Source organism: Apis laboriosa, unplaced genomic scaffold (assembly GCF_014066325.1).
Source record: "Apis laboriosa isolate Shangri-la unplaced genomic scaffold, ASM1406632v1 scaffold64_cov150, whole genome shotgun sequence".
NCBI lineage: Eukaryota > Metazoa > Arthropoda > Insecta > Hymenoptera > Apidae > Apis > Apis laboriosa.
The window spans coordinates 1,092,061-1,110,189 of NW_025224011.1; the positions used below are offsets into that span (position 1 = coordinate 1,092,061).

General features: G+C 32.1%; 1 protein-coding gene across 5 annotated transcripts in view; it reads right to left on the reverse strand.

Annotated features, from left to right (window-relative positions):
- Positions 1 to 4,025: 4,025 nt before the first annotated feature.
- The window catches only part of LOC122718584 (neutral ceramidase), a 33,542-nt gene continuing 19,438 nt past the window's right edge, over positions 4,026 to 18,129 (reverse strand). For all 5 annotated transcript variants that reach the window (XM_043943719.1, XM_043943723.1, XM_043943722.1 and 2 more), the window contains exons 8-15: positions 7,939 to 8,061; positions 7,350 to 7,544; positions 6,727 to 6,957; positions 6,425 to 6,520; positions 6,120 to 6,290; positions 5,428 to 5,543; positions 4,878 to 5,046; positions 4,026 to 4,391 (exon numbers count right to left, since the gene is read on the reverse strand). In XM_043943719.1, coding sequence (XP_043799654.1) covers positions 4,344 to 4,391; positions 4,878 to 5,046; positions 5,428 to 5,543; positions 6,120 to 6,290; positions 6,425 to 6,520; positions 6,727 to 6,957; positions 7,350 to 7,544; positions 7,939 to 8,061 — 1,149 coding nt within the window. In that variant the 3' untranslated portion in view covers positions 4,026 to 4,343. The remainder of the gene's footprint in view (positions 4,392 to 4,877; positions 5,047 to 5,427; positions 5,544 to 6,119; positions 6,291 to 6,424; positions 6,521 to 6,726; positions 6,958 to 7,349; positions 7,545 to 7,938; positions 8,062 to 18,129) is intronic.

An 18,129-nucleotide genomic window follows, 5' to 3' on the forward strand; every position in this document is an offset into this window, starting at 1 on the left:
AGAAATGGAAATTCCTCTCTTCCTCGCGTTTTTTCTTCTTTCGTCTCTTTTTCTCTTTTTTTTTTTTTTTTTTTTTTTTGAGATCGGGATGAATATATTTGTTGGATGAAGTGGGGGAAGAGAACGAGGGGATGAGACGAGAATTTATGCGAGTTCGCTCGAGTTTGGGGATGAATGGACGAGTTTGCGAAAAAGTGAAGAATCGGGAATTATACTTTTTTCTTTTTTTTCCTCTATTGGAAAGATAGATGTTGTTTTGTTCTTCCTCTTGTGTATGCGTTGTGTGTGTGTTTTTGTCCGAGATATCGAATTTATTATTATGCGATGTAAAATCGTAATTATTAATTACAAAATTTGAATTTGTAATTTCGTTTATTCCTTTCTTTATTTCATTAATTCATTTTTGCGAGAGACAAAAAGGAAATTTTCTTGTCATAATTATTCAAACTATAACGAACACTTTTTTTTTTTTTTAGAATAATACATTCGATCCATCGTGATTGAGAATTTTGATTGGAAGGAATTGAATTTTCATACAAATTCAATAAAATGTAGTATCATGTAGTATCGAGCATGATGTTATATAATCATCTTAATCCTATTAATTATAATTAATAATTATTTCGCACGAAATAAAAAAAGAAGGCTACGTTGATCTCCTGAATGGCGTACAATTGATTCACGCGATTGAATTTTCGCCTCAACTATGTGATTAATAGCAATTAATAGAGAATTATTTATATTTTTGTATATTGTCTGGCCATTGTCATGTTTGAATTCGCTCAAATATTATTTACGCTGCACATTATTTAAATGGATTTAAAACCCAGATTGTTTACAATTCAGTTGTTTACAGTTGTTTACAGACATTGTTCATGGTCTGTTTATATTGACAAGAATGAGATTTTAAAGTGTAATACTACGATTTATATTATCTTGGATTTGGATTATTTATTTTTACAATTGTATCATAGAAAGATTTTTCTTTTATTGCTGTAAACAAAATAAAAATTCTCCATCCTTTTGTTTCTCAACAATTCACAACTGATCACAAGTGGATTAAAAAATATTTGGAAAAATAAATTCAAAAGGCACATGATATAAATAAATCAGAATGAAAAAGATTATTTACGATCATAACAATTTATAATGAAACATTGACTTGTATTTACAAGTATATGCTAATTTCTTTAGAGGCAATTAAATATCTCACGAACTGATTTCTAATATAAACATGTCGATCTATTAACAAAAATATTCCTTCTCTGTTCATTCGCGTTATTTTTAAAAAGATAAAATTACCGATCTACTCATTCAAATTCTAATTTCTCTTATTAATACATCAAAGATATACAGGAAATTTTAATGCAATACAAATTATAATATTGCATTTTCAATGCAAACTATTAATCTTGTACTTTTATTCTACACACTGGTGGTTTTCAAAAGCAATCGTCTCGAAGACAGTCAAAGCGACGCTGAACTTTCAAACGACACCCTCCTCAACATTCGAAAGATGCAATCCTCTTTTCCAACTCTTGTCGGGTATTCGCTTCATTTCGCGTGGAAAACAATCTCTTCTTTATATCCCCTTCTTCCTCCCCATTCTTTCATTCTTTCCCTCTTTTCTTTTTTTTTTCTTTTTTTTTTTCACAAAAACGAATTTCTTTGCGGAACTCCTGTTCACAAGTATCGAATTCTGTCCACGTCATTTAATTCCTGGATAAGACGTTCCATTCTCGAGATTCGAAAGAGTTTATCTCTCCCTTTTCTTCGTTGGAACTTGTTTAGTGGGGTGAGAGTATCGTCGATACGAAAGACATAATTGTTGGCTACTTCTTGGTTGAGTTATGGTTCGTTGAGTTTTAGTGGCTTGTGTGTTGAGATCATTTAAATGATCCGAGGATGAGACTTTTTTGATCTATCAGAATTTAATTCTAATAGAATTCTAATAAAATAAATATTAAGAAAAACCAAATTTTCTTAGATAAAAATATTTTCCACAATCATATCGGGATGAGTATTTTAATCAGATCTTCTCACTTTACACTTTAATTTCGACATACGAAATTATTGATCGCATTCCTCGTTAAATGCACTTTTAAGCTTTCTTGTTTGCCGAAATCTGTTAATAAAGTTTGATTCAAAAGCAATTTTTTTTCACTCGTGATCATCTACAGATACATCACATTTTTCCTTTCTCTCATTTTCTCTTTTTAAAAATTTTTTTATTGAAATATTATAAACAAAGGAAAATTGTTCAAAATATGAAGGCAGTTATATACAATTCTTACGTACAATACATTAAAGAAAAAATGGATTCGATATATTTATACGGAATATGCACGATTACCATTAACATATTCTGATTTTACAATCGTTAAAGAAAAAATCGTATATAAAAATAAATGAAACGTGGTTAAAAATATTCGTGTATATGTAAATATGACGCCTCCATGATCATCAATTAACTTTTTCCTTTACAATAATTCCTTTTATAATAACGAATGAAAAAAGTATCTTGAAACGACTATTATTATTTAAAAAAAAATTATAATAATATTTCGAAATTTTTAATAACTTTTTCCTCGATAAACGAATTTGAATTAATATTTATATGCCTTCAACGTGAGATTAAATAATCTCGTGAAAATGGTCACTGTAAAAACTATTTCCTTCTGATTGAATGATTCTCATGTAACTGTATTCCACGACTCATTTTTCTTATCGTAAAAGATAGTGGACACGATCAGGATATATCGTAAGATGAATGAGAATGAAACACGTGGAAGAGAACAGTCGTATAATTTTTATTCGTTCGAGAAACTTGTATCGGTGTAATAAGATATCATAAACCTATAATTATTTCAGAAATATAATATTTATGGTATATTATACGATATAAGAAAGAAAAATTATTATAGAATAAATGTAATATCAAAGTTTTAATATCGATTTGATTAATTAATTAACTTGAAAAAGGGAGAATTTGAAAAAATCGAAACGATGAGGAAATTCTCTTAGTATCGAATCAATTTATTTCAGAAACAATTTTATTGAAACTCTAGTTTGCATGTAGAAGAGGATCTAACAAATTGATTCCATTGGAAATTGATTCCATTGATATGCAATATTTAATTCAATGAATTTAATTAGCTCGTGGCAAAGCTTCCCTCTTTCATTTTTACCGCGAATTGAATTTCATTTTGAAAAATTTCCCTTCTTTCGGCATCATCTTGATTTTCCATCTTTGACACACTTTAATTAAACACGGATATTTATATAGATCTCACTTGATATTTTATTTTATACAACATTTTGTATGTTTAATATTATTTAATTTTAACTTAATTTTTTAATCTATTTAAAAAGAAACTTATGAATTTAAAAAAATGATAAATTTATAAAATTGAAGTCATATAAGAAGTGAAATAGAAAAAAGTTTTATACTAACCTTGACCAAGATTGACAATTTTATCCAAACACGTTTCAAGATATGAAGCAATTGTTTGTGAAAAGCTTTATAAGTTCTTAAGAAGCTTCGTCTTTCATCTTCAATATGAAAAAGTAACACGAGCATACGTAACTTGTATCATAAAATTTAATACCAGAAAAGAAAATCCCTAGAAAATTTCTTAAATCTTGGACTCGAAAGTGCATAAAATTATCCTCAGTTTTCGAAGATAATTTCACTCATTTCTCTATGATTTTCCTTTAAAAGAATATATATAAATATATATAAATATTGATTTATTAAATAATAAAATTTTAATAATGAAATATAATATTATCATTAAAATCAAAAGAATCCAAGATACTTTTCTATTGTAATTAATTATTTTGAATGTAGTTAATGTAATTAATTATCTTGTGATATGGAAAATGAGTATATTATTGGAAACTTTATTTTTCCAGTTACAACATCTGTTTTAATTTTCTATAATTTATCTTATTTTTATATGATCATTGTATAATGATATAAGTTGTATTATATATAATTTGTAATAAATAAATGTACACGTATATTTCAATAAATTATCCTTTTATTCGCGTTATCACGATGGACAATTGACTTAGATATAATAACGCATGATTATTCGTTTATTAATCTTAATTAAACTTAATTAAAATCCTATCGATATATGTGGCTATATATTAAGGAGATCACACGTCAATATGTTATTATATATATGTTACTATAATACAACACTGTACAAAATGAGGAAATGTACGAGATACTTTCGTGCTATCGTATGGCTATTATTACTGAATTATTGGCTGAATTCAGTCACCAATTAAGCGTAAGCATTTCATTCGACAAAAGTAAGATGGTATTATTTAATTTATTCATAATAATGTCGCCTACAACAGCTCGGCTCGGTGCTTACAACCTGAAATGAAATTCGTAAATTTACGAAACGTTAGATAGAATCGTAAGATCGTTGAAATTGTTAAAAATCTGGAAAATATATGGATGGAAATTTTATTTTTATATTTCTTTCTAATGCTCGTTTTCAAGGATATCGTTTTATCTTGAAAAAAAAAAAGAAAATGGAACGAAACTTGAACTTGAGATAAAAGTTTAATGTAAAGTTTAGCTTTAATTCACTTTATCAAATTTTATATCGTTAATTCAACTCTTCGAATCCATTATTATAATTTCTCAGAGAAAAATTAATTTAATTTAAAATTTATTTGATAAAAAGTTAATTAAGAAATAAACGAACTTCAAATTTAAAAAAAAAAGAACCTAAAAATAAAAAATACCCTGGAAAGAAACAAACGGTTTCATATTCAAGTCAAAACACGTTTTCGTTTTTGTTAAAATTGGAAAAAAAAGAGAACGAGATTTTCAATATCAACCATTTTCAATTTACCTGAAAATGGTTGGACACTCCGTAGTAAGGGAAGATGCCACCAAGGATGTAACGATAGTAACCGTTGTGCCTAATACGATATTCACCAGCTTTGATATCCTCCGGGACCTGCCACGTAATGGTTACTTGACTCGAGCCGAGAACCATCGACATCCTTTGCCACTCGAATCTATATATCGACGCGAACCAAACGGAGGGAAAATATCGTTATTATTTGTCTGTCTGATGGTTGACCTGATATTGTTAGCCGATCGATACTCTTATTCCCTGCTTTTCCGTTTCTTTTCGTGATAGAAAATTTTTTGATATCTTGCTTCTTTTACGATTGGTTTGTATTTTTATATATGAATAAATATCATAATATAATAAAGATATAATAATTTTATTCAGAGAAATTACCGGTTTTTTTCTAAAAAAAGTATTGAGTCGAGGAATTAAAGTTACGATGTATAAGAATTTTATTCCATTTATCTTTGCGTTGTTTTGCAACAAAAATTTCATTTCGATAAATTTATAAATTTTTAAATTTGAATTTGAAAAATGTACGTACTTTGTCTCCCAATTGGCATCGGTGGCAACTGGCAACCATACCTCATCGACACCCAACCTCTCAATCGTCAGAAACGAGCTTTCAGTCATCAGATTGTTACGTGGGTGACCAGAAACCTGTTGAAAATAAGATCCAATTTATGAAAACATAAAATTCTTTTTTTCCATTCTTGAATAATAAAGATGCAAAGATTGAAGATTTATCTAATCAATCTTTAATTCTAACCCAGACCAGTTAAAAAAGAGTTCGAAAGCAATTTCATTCGGGAAATTAAAGTTTATTAGAGCTGAATTCGTGGTTATTCGTGTTTTAAATCATGTATTTCCGCCAGATTTGCGTTAAGGAGCGAAACATATTCCAGTTAAATGGATCACGAACGACTGATTCATCATTTTGAAGATGAATATTCACACACTCTGCTCAAATTTCATTACAGAACTTAATGTAACGTTAATGTGACATAATAATGGCGTCTGAGTAGCCATCATGATTCGTTACATCTAACTGGGTCACGGTCATCCTCTTCTTTTTATCCAACAATTAATTTTTTTCTTATTATCAAACATTTATAATTTTATAAATTAAACATTTTATTTATTTATTATCAATGGAAAAATAATTCGTAGATATTTCCCCTTTCATCTGAGTTTTAAAAAATGTCATATTTCTCATTGATTAATTAAAATACTCACAAATACTGCAGTGACGATATCGCCCGGTTTGGCCAATTTTTGAGGTTGTTTGATGCAATCCCCGAAATTCTTGCCCCATATTGGAGTATCGTAGAGAACAGGTGTTACGAAAGAAACGAGAGTCTTCTTTCTCAGATCCACAGGCGTTGGACCAGACTCTACGTCCTTATTCTGATATCGTATCGAACTTGTTATTATCTTTTATCTTTTTTCTTTTGAATGGACTTTATTTTTTGAAACTTCACTTTTTCTTCTTATGTTTAGAGCGCAATAATAAAAGGAAAAACTTTCTTTCGTATACTCACGAGAATGGCAGCTGTTACGAGTTCTTGATATTGTTTCAAATAAATGGTTAGCGTGTGGGGGCCGAATATCGTCGATGCACCTTCGTATCTTTGGATCTGGAAAATTTCGAGAGACAAAATATATTATAATTGGAGAACAACAATTTATATCATTTTTCTCATAAATTCTTTATATAAAATGTAGCTCTTTTTTTTTTTTTTTTCGAAGCAATAATTCAAAGAGATTTTAGTAATATCAACATCGATGCAACGAAGAAGATGAAAGATCGTTCTAAAACGGTAAGGATGATCTACGATATTACTTGATATTCCTCCGGTGTAGTGACGTAATCGCTGTAAGTATTGCAGAGGCCTGCGACTATAACGGAGGTTTCGTCGTCGGACGCATCGTTCATGACCGTTTTGATAGCCTCTCGCAATCTTCTTCCGGACATTGTTGTGAACTCTCCAGGCACACCGGCGATGACAACGTTCCCGATCAGCGCCACCTGCGTAGCCACGATTTTCGGCTGCCACTCGTATGGAAGTGTCATCTGTTCAAAAATGGATGGGAGATCAATTGTCAATTTAGAATAAGGAGGAAAGGTTAGAAGAAGGGTTAAATATATAAGGGTTGTATTTGTTGTAATTTTTATTTTAATTTCAATTTTATTCTATTTTTTGTTATTGTAAATTGGATATTTGGCATTATTATAGTAAATAGTAATTTGATGGAAAACACGATGAACTTTAAGAATTAATATAAATGGTAAATTGTTTTTAAAAATATATATATATATGTACAGTATGTCTAGTTGGAAAGTATTAAATGATTAATTATTTAACTTACAATTACGAGAAGATAAATTATGAAAAAAAGAAGGTATAATTTAAACATTTTCTAACGCAACAAATATTTCATTACTCACGATTAATATAGACTTACGTGTCCAGTGGCGAGTAGAATCGGTTTGGCCCCATGACATTTGATATCGTCGTCCGTGGGGGTTGCTAATAAGTTTCTAACCACGTTCCACATAGGATTCGCGCTGGTTGTTCCTTGTCGAAACGAGAACGAACCCGGCCCGTCGATCGTTCCAGCCGCGAAACTGTATCCCATAGCTGGTTCACACCCACGTACCTATCCCCATAATTCGTGAATATTTCATAAATTTTCCTTCGAAACAAATATCTTTCACGAATAAAAACGTGAAAGATTCAACTCTTTGCTACCATTTATATTTAAAATTCAATCATATTTGGCCGTGAAAAATTCCATTTAAAAATCCGTTATTATGATCTTCTTCTAAAACAACAATTTATACTTGTATCTTTAGCAAATTTATATTATTTCAATGATTTTCACAAACATTAATCATCGTTTTTACCAAAAATGCTAGATTAAACAATTACTACTAATAATGATTAAATATAATTAAAAATCTTCAAGAGTTATTTTTTTTTTTTTTCAGATCAATCAAATTTAAGGATTTATTGACACCGTGTCGAAAAATCATCACAGAAATCTGGCTCACCGTCTCGGTTTTCTGCGTGGTCTCGTTATAATATTCGGCCGTCTGTTCCACCATGTTCACGTAGCGGTGCATCACACGGAGGGATCCGATCACTTCCTTGACGTCCCCATATTGCCACAAACGCTGCAATCACCAAGGGAACGGATCGCATAGAATCGCGATACGGTCAAACATTGTACGCAATGCGTACACGGTAAACACGCATGAAACGCATCCGCCTCGCTGCCTACCAACCTCCTCCCCTCCCCCTTTGCTTTCTGCTTTTATCATGCTAATACCGAACCTTCGCTTGACCGCGTCACGGTTAAAGAGCATGCGAATGTGCATATATTAATTATTCTTCGCCTTCTTTTCCCTCTCGTTCGTTGTTATTTCTTTCTTTCTTTCTTTTTTTTTTTTTTTTTCGAGTACGAAAAGAAACTCGAAAACGAAAATGTTAATTGGGTCGATCGAAAGTGGAACGGAAAGTGAAGAACGGAAGAGGTTTTAACCTCTTGATATTCCAACCAATAAAGGATTTATCTTTCGATAAATTAAATAAACACGTGCCAATTGCTACTTTCAATGATGTGAGGTGATTAATAACGCGAAGAAAGAATTTTCTTGGACTTTTTTTTTTTTTTCTTAACGATTCTTTTGCGAGTGAAAAGATTAAATTTAATTTCCCTCCCCCTCATCTTTCCTTCCCTTGAAAATCACTTTCCATCTCTTCCATCCCCTATCTTTATTCTTTCCCCGTTCATGCATCGTTCTCTCATGCGTCGTTCGATATCTCGGATCTCATCTTCGTGCACACGCAACCTTACCTTTTTCGCCACTTTCCCTCGGTCAGGGAACGTGATACAACACTTGGATATATATTCGTATACGAGTGCAATGTTGGACAAGCGGTCAAGAACAGTATGGACCAAGGAGGGCACTTTATTAACACACATCGAGGAGAATGATTAACGATGATAAAGGATAATTTTAAATAAAATTATTGATCATTGATTCCATTTTTCGGTGGAAAGAAGAGAAAAGTTTTTTTGTGCCTAGAAGAGTATTATTATTATTGTTATTATTATGTTGTTGATGAATGAAACTATGATGAAAAGTTGACGTGACTGCTTGTGATTTCAGCTTACAATATCTAATTAATTTTTGCTTCATTTGATGAAAAAATTTCTCCTGTCTTTCTCCTCATATATTTTATTAATGAATGGTAAAATGATATAGTCTAGATGATTATTGAGAATTGGAGGATAGATGATTCTAATTACAAGTAAAATTGTACATTTTGAATAGAAGCTCAGAATTTATGATAATTTAGAATTAATTGATTTAGAATTAATAGATGATTATAAAGGAAAAATAGATCCAATAATGGTGTTTCCTTGAGTCATCTTATGCAAACAGCCTTGATTAAATTCATCGATAAATCCTGTTTCTAGATTTTTTTTCCAAGTTCTTATTAACTTATTAACTGCCATTTATAGGAATGGGATGATCATTCTCTTTTTATCTCACATTTTTCTATTTCATTCACGATTTCCTTCAATTTTATTTATCCCAACCACTGCAATATCTATCTTCTCCCCTTTCGAATTTTATTTAACGATTCCTACCCAATAAAATTTCAACAAAATAAAATCTGGAGATCCAATTTATCATTCGTAACACGAGATAAGGTAGGGAAAATTTTCCAAATACAAATTTCTCATTAAAGATGATCGAATGATCCACTAATTAAGCAATGCGTAATTAAATTGTTGCATAATTTTTATTTATAATTTATTCCGATTGAAAATTCTCGTTACTTTCGAAACGAGATCGAAACAAATTTATCATATCGTTGTTATTGATCTACAAATACATATAATAATAATTGTTTCACGGAATTTTTCATACGTGTACCATGCGTGTAAACACACTGGATGCATTCGTAATGAAGTGGGAGCAGAAGAATCTTTATGTTCACACGCGTTACAATTACATTATTACCTTCCTACGATCGACATTGAACCACATTTACCGTGTTTTCTTCCGTTCGTCGTGGTTATTGTTTCTTGGAAGAAGAACAACAAGAAAGAAAAGAAACGTTTCGCTCGACGACGATGGATTCTCTTAAAGAAATTTCGCTCGAATCAAAGTAATATTGGACGAAGCGGGGTGAATAAAAAAAAAGAGGATGAATCCAATGGAAATGATAATTAATAACGGGATATTAAATTTCAAATTTCCAGATTTAATATTTAAAATTTAAAACACTTTATAAAGTCAAAAAACATTCTCTCTCTTTTTTTTTCTCTCTCTTTTTTTTTCTCTCTCTATCTCTGTTTCCGTCTCTCTCTCTAGACAGATATACAGTCTCGATCAATATTGTCGAGTATAATTTGAATGGATTAATTTCACTAGGCATCGAATACTCGCGTTATATTCTTAAATCGTTCGACCGTGAAATCCGAAATCCGAAAATTCTCTGTGGTTCTATTTCCACTTGGTCGGGCGAGGGCGCGTGTCGTGACGCGTGTGTGTGAAAAGATAAAACGGTGATTCACGTGAGCTCGTGGAAAGAAAGAAAAAAAGAGGGAGGAGCGTCGTCCTTGCGAGCGTGGAGCGTGAATCGTGCGCGATTCGTAAAGTGGAAGGGTGTGGCGTTTTCTGGGAAGGATCACACAGGATCACCACGCGATCTGACCTCGTTGGATCCCCAGTTTCCCACTCGAATCTCGTCGAAACTCGTTTTTGTTGCATAGTGAATGCTATGTCGTAGCACGATTTATAGCAAACACTTTTCGTATTTAAATTGTAATGGATAAAAAATATTAGAAGATTATATCTTCGTTATATGTTGTATTTGTAGATCAATAATATATATTTTCGTTTTTCTATTTATGAAATTTTATAATAAGATCCACAGATTGGTGAAATTGGATAAATTATTTTAAGGTTAGGATGTTTTTGAATTGTTTTTGAGCGGGAAAATTTTCATAGATGGCAGCATTGTGTCTATAATAGCTATATAATCATCAACTCCGTTCCAATTTCAAATTTCAACGCCTTCGCAATCCTCTGTTACGCCTTCACCGCCAAATTAATGGTGGAGAAGAATAATGGAGTGGATAGGAAATGGAACTGGTACGCTTCCTGCCCGTTTCACGAAAAGATTATACGCGATGGCCGCGAATACATTTATGCGATCCACGAATCCAAGTATTTGTGTCAAAAAGCATCAAAAATATCGAGTTGACCAGATATCATTCGTTCAATCGTATCAAAGGATTAAATTACGAGGTAGAATCGATAAAATTTCAACGATGGATTCGTGGAAATCCTTTTTTTCTTCTTCTTTTCAAGAATAATAAACTTCGAACACTTCTTTTTTCGATTTGGAAATTTAACATTTCCGAAAACCTGATCCATCTTCGAATAAATGAAGCCTCTCTAGAACCCAACCTCTCTCCTTAAAATCTTAAAAAATTAAATCGAATCAAATCTATTTTCTTCGAAATTCCCTCTTCGAACCCGCAAAATCTGAAACGTATATAATATAATAATAATTTCCAAAATATTTATTGAACTGGCGTTCGATATATACCTGGTTCCAATTCGACACCCCCACGAAACACGGCGTTAACTTATTCCATTCCGTTGTGCAAGCACAACTCGTTCGATTCGGGCGTTGTCGAGCCACGATGGGACCGCGAAAGGAGAGGCAGAGAGGAGGGGAGGGGAAAAAAAAATGGAACGAACAGAGAGTAGTATATGGTGGTCCATGTGTTTACACGTTCCTGTTCCCACGTTTGTTGAGACAAGACTTTGCAATCGTCTGCTATCTCGCCTCATTATACCGGTTATCTCGAATCTCGAATAGAGACACGATTCTGCTTCCGCGGATGAAAATTCGCGAGAAGGGTTCAGGGATTTTTCATCCGTCTGCTTGATAATAAGCGATGAGGATGGAAGGTATTTTATTTGTCGTCCAATTTTTTATTCCAAAATTAATTTATTCCAAGGCTGTTGTAAATATTTAACCAGATATGATTATTTTTTTCAAGAGACGTAATAAAATATTGAAATCAGAACGAGAGATAGGATTAACAATAATTTCGAAAACGTTCCATCCACATTTATGTAGATTGAAGATACGAATTTGTACAAATGTTTGTGAGTCATTGACTGAAATTTCTTCATCCGCCTTAATCGCGAATCACGACAAGGAATAATATCCTATTGTTAAGACGATATTGCACGAGTAAGTACGAAAAGAAAAGGAAAAAGGGGGAGGGAGAAAAAAAAAAAAGGAAAGCGACATTCACGAGCGTAAAATTTGTCGATTTCCTCTTAACTTTCTTAAAATTATCATATCTTCAAATTTATGAATCATCCGGAAGTTGCGAGAAGCTCGTAATTGGTTATAAAATTATAAAGCTAGTAAATTTTAGGCGTTGCAAAATTATCGAGCCACCTGTTTCCAGATCCAGTCTCCCAGTTTTTATTTCCATAACTCTTTCGCCATCAGTCCGCGTAACCTTTCAATTATCTTTTAATTAGGTGTGAATTGTGCATAATCATGCTCAGTTTTGAAATTTCTTTTTTGAAAGAATATACAAAAATATTCTGAATAGAAATATCGATACTTCTCACCAAATCCAAAAATTCCAAAAAAAAAATATCCAAAATAGTCAAGACTCTTCCTTAATTCTTCAACGACTGTTGAAAAGAAAGAGAGAAAAAAGGCAGCTTTGAAAGAATATACAAAAATATTCTGAATAGAAATATCGATACTTCTCACCAAAAATTCCAAAAAAAAAATATCCAAAATATTCGAGACTCTTCCTTAATTCTTCAACGACTGTTGAAAAGAAAGAGAGAAAAAAGGCAGCTTTGAAAGAATATACAAAAATATTCTGAATAGAAATATCGATACTTTTCACCAAAAATTCCAAAAAAAAAATATCCAAAATATTCGAGACTCTTCCTTAATTCTTCAACGACTGTTGAAAAGAAAGAGAGAAAAAAGGCAGCTTTGAAAGAATATACAAAAATATTCTGAATAGAAATATCGATACTTCTCACCAAATCAAAAAAAAAAATATCCAAAATATTCGAGACTCTTCTTTAATTCTCCAACGGCTATTGAAAAGAAAGAGAGAAAAAAGGCAGCTTTGAAAGAATATACAAAAATATTCTGAATAGAAATATCGATACTTTTCACCAAAAATTCCAAAAAAAAAATATCCAAAATATTCGAGACTCTTCCTTAATTCTTCAACGACTGTTGAAAAGAAAGAGAGAAAAAAGGCAGCTTCCTCCTAAGTTACGACACGGTTATTCAACCGAACAAGTTTCACTCTCGTTCGCCCCGGAACACGCGGCATGAAATCGAAACGTGGCCGTGTTAACCATTCCAAGTTCCGTTCCATCGTCTTACTGTTCCAGAATGACAAAACGCATCCGATGCTCGTCGAATGTCTCGACGAAGAAACTTCTCTTCCCTCCTCTTTATCGTTTATTATGTGTTTCGCAAAATGGAGATCCTCCATCTTTTCGTCCAACCAACAGAACGTAATTTGAATGGAGGAAGGTTGAATGGAATCGTTTAAGCTTCTTCTTTGATTTCCGTTTTAATCTTATTCTTCTCTCAAAACGTGTTTAACGGGCTTTCAATTTATTTAAACGTGTATTTATTGAATCTGTGATGCAGTTATAATCTTCACAGTTGGAAGAACTTCAGAGTTGTTTTCTATGATGGAAATGAAACTATGTATCAAAGGGATAATAAATTTTAGAAACGAATCTTTCATCTGTATGATCTGTATCTATATTTGATTTTCAAAATATAAGAACAATTTTTTGATCGATTTATCTGACTTTTTCTAATTCGATTCGAAGAATGATTAAGATTCGAAAGATCGAACGAACAATGTTCTTTAAAGAGTTGTGACAGCGATTCAATTTCGTTGGAAGTCAAATCAGCGGCAAGGCTTAGCTTCTGGTAAATGGTGGATGAGTCGGGGTGTGCCAAGGATACTACAAGACATTTTCTTCCCAACGATTCGTTCTCACACGATTGTATTGAAATGCCGTTCGTAAACAATGAGTTGCGTAATCGCGACTGTATCCAATTGACGGAACAGCGACAGGAGGAGAGCAAAAAAGAGGAAGCAATGAAGGAGAACCTTTGGATCGCTCCACTCGAACAAATATGCGATCCATAATAGATAAGATAAAATGTTAATATGGCTATCTCTCTTTACGAAGGATTTGTAACGAACATTTTCATCGATGAATATTAATTTTGAAACGATTGAAAAATGAGAAACGAGAATTTTTAATCGTTTAATTGGTATGAAATAAAATTTCTTGCGAAAAGTGGTACTCGTGCAACGAAGTTTGGAAGATTATACGTTTGTTAGGTGTTGAATGGAAATTTTTGGGCATCAATTGTATGCCAGGTATACTCAACTTCCGGTAAATTATCGGTGTCTCACGCATGATATCGTTCCCCTTATGTATACCATGAATAATGTTGAATATTGCATGAACATCGATCGTACATTTGACATACGATTACGAATTAATAAGTTTCATTTAGAAATAATATTTGTTTTAACGATTCGATAGAAAATGTTGGGATCGAAAATCTTTTCTTTTCTTTTTTTCCGATATATAATATTTTGAAAGAAAAGATATTCGTTTAATAAAATAGCCTAGTTAGAGATTTATTGAGATTATTTGCATACTAAATCAAAAAACCATCCACGAATTTTGCTATTTATTTAAAAAAGCGAAATCCTTAATGATCGATGATTTATCAGAAATATAAGAAATTAAAAAATTCTCTGCAAATTATTTATAAAATTGGTTCACAATATATAAATTCCAACAAATAAAAATGACACCTGATAAGAGTCAAGTCTCACCTATCAATGTGTATCAAAGAAAAAGAAATAGGAGGAAAAGTTTTACAGGAAGCGTGGTCTATCGTTCCAGAAATCGTTCCAAAGCCGGAAATTGGCCGCGAAAAGCGGTTACGATCGAGTCGTGGGAGCGCACGATCTTTTTTCCCCTGCCATACATTTCGAATTCGCCCGCCATACATTAAACGTTGTTGTTTAAATTAACCGCGTGGCGGGGCATTTAACTGCCGCATCGGAATTACGGTCACGAGCCAACCTTTCACGGTTTCACGGCTGTTAGAATCGTAACAGACATGGCGGGACGAGTTCTGGGCCTCTTCCAGCTTCGAGACGGCCGGGACGATCGAGAGACTCCCCTTTTGAATCGGAAGAAGGGAAACACATGTAACGTGCTTTCACTTCTTTTCGACTGCTACACGTTGCGTGACAAATAATGGAACAACTTTTGCTTTGACGATATTGAACGGGGAATTTTAATAACGAATATCGTTACATCATCGAATGTACATCATCATTTGATCGAATTTAATCCGATGAAATGTTTAGAGTTTGGTTGAACGTCGTTTGGATGAATAATCTTCATTCAAATCGATATGTTTTAGATTTGAATTTGAATTTACCGCGCTTCCTGGAAATCTAACCTTATTTGTGTTAGATTCGTATGTATAGATTATTTATTTGAAAAAGATAATATAAAATAAAATATATAAAAGAGAGTTTTAAAATTTAAGATGATTAAACCGTTTTAATTGCAAATCAGTTAATTGATTCTTTTGTTAAAAAATTGTTGAAAATCGATCCTGTAAATAACTAGGTTATGAAATTTCATCTTTTATTTTGAGATTATACAAACATGTCTTTTCATTCAGACGTTTAATTGAATACTGGATACTTTGTTTTCTAAAATACAATTAACACAATAACGTAATAAGGAATATATTCGAAATGTAAATTTGAAAGTTTAGAAATTCAAGAAAAAGACACATACATAAAAAAAAGGAAAGGAACAACTTGGTTTATTCAACCCAAAAAAAAAAAAAAAAAAAAAATTGAACGATCCGACTATTTTATTTTAATTACGTTTTAATTACTTTTTTTTTAAATGCCAAAAATTAACGACATCTCCTGTTTATTTAATTATTTAACTATCGAATAATGGATTTTCGAAAGTTTAGATCCCATTTTTAAAACAAAGATTAGAGAATCGTGCGTTGAATGGACATCCTTCCAAGAATGAAGAAACGCGTGTTTATCGCGGAGTTTATGATTACAAAAGGCGTTAAAAGAATACCTTTTCGGATTCATCGTTCATAGAATGGCACTCAGTAACACGTACTCCACTTTAATGACCCTTTCACGCGGCCCGACCATGGACATTATCTACTTTAACTGGCTCTGTACAACGCCAGTCTTCACAGAAACCGTTCTTTACTCGGATTCGAGCTATTTACTATTCCATTTTAGCGAAAAAAAAAAAAGAAAGAGAAATCGAATCGTTGAAGAATTATGAATCTAATGGATCTCGAACGTTTGGCAATCGAGATTCTGTTACTTAATAAATAAAAATGTGAGTGTATTTTCATCAAATCCGTTGACTCTACATTTTTTTTTTTTTTTCTCTCTTCTCTTCTTTTCAAGTATACAGTTGTGAAAAAACTAGAACTTTATGTAAGCGCGGTTTGTCTAGAAATTCGAATAAATTGTGTAAGAAACATATCTACTTATTTTTTATTATTATTGTTTCTTTTCTTGGAGATGGAAGTGTTATATCGTGTCGTTCTTTTGTTAGGAGAGAATTTAAAATATAATTCATAGAGTTACAGAATTTTGAAATCAATTTCGAAGCTCGAAAATTTAAATTTTAAAAGATTTGAGCTCTAACGTAATTAAAATTCGACAATTCTATTCGATCGAAAAACTTTCAAAATTCAAGTAGCGAAATTCGAACGAAACTTTCATTCATTTTAAAATGTGAACTGTAGAAACGTGAAAACACAAAAATATCGTTTAAAAAATTTAAAATCACGTTTGAAAATATTCCGCTCAAGAATTTAAATTAAAATTAAAATTTCAGATTTAATAATTAAAAAAAATTCCAAATTTTTCTGCGAACGGGCAAATTTACATTCGTTAAAATTGTTTCATAATTCGGTCAGAGGTCTCCAGTCGCCATATCCTCTCATTGTCGTAGGCCGAGCTCCTTTTTTTCTTTTTTTCTTTTTTTTTGAATCGTCCATGATTCATCCCAAACATTTGAATTCAAAATGGACACAAGGGTGGAATCTTTATGCCAATTTCACGAGAAGGATGCAAAGAATCTTGATCCTAATCTTCGTCTCGCCGAAATTTTTTTATCTTAATTCGCGAATCGCGACATACCAACGTTGTACTCGCATTTTGAATCACAATGTGACTCGTTTCGAAATAATCCCAAAGAACGTGCACGAAAGAATCTTGTCTTGGGACGAGTATTTCAAACTTTATCAATTTTATCAAATATTTTTCTGATACTTTCTAATATATATATATATATTCACAATACAAAATTAATTTAATTTCTCATATCTATTTTTTTAAATAGATAATCTATACTTTTCAATTTTTTTTTTAACTCCAAGCATACGAAGTAATAAAAAAAAAAATGATATCATCTCTAAACAAACTTAAAAATTTGATGAATCTTCTTTTTAAGGATACAGAAAAGAAAGTGATAATCGAGTTATTCTTCGAGCAACGAAAATCTTCGATTTGGATGCCATTATTCGACGAATACATAGAGAAACCACCGATTACAATAAAAACTCTTTTCTTCAACACCATATATTCATCGAACGAGAATGTTGTAAAAAAAAAAAAAGGACAGGAAGAAATTTCTCTTTTTTTCTCGATAATTGGAAACGTCGATGCCGATGCTTTTCCCCGCATCCTTCGCTCTTGACCGACATTTTCGATGGCAATAAACGAGCGAAATCGTCGCTTTGCATAACGTCCACGCACGATTTCCGCGATTACGGAGCCGTGCCGCTTAATGGGCGAGGGAACAGTGCTATTCGTTCGGGTAGACAAACGAGCTCTGTCTCCGGATACCGTCTCTGTTGTTGCATCACTCGTGACCTAGCCAAGGACCACTCCTTCTCCGCGGGGGAAGAATAAAATATTCGTTTAATAGACGATGGGATCCAAAGAGAATTTGAAAATGACGAAATTTTTACAATTTTTAAAATTCTTAAATCCCCGGAGAATTTTGAATTTTCCAGCAATAATTCTCATCGATTTAACGACAAAA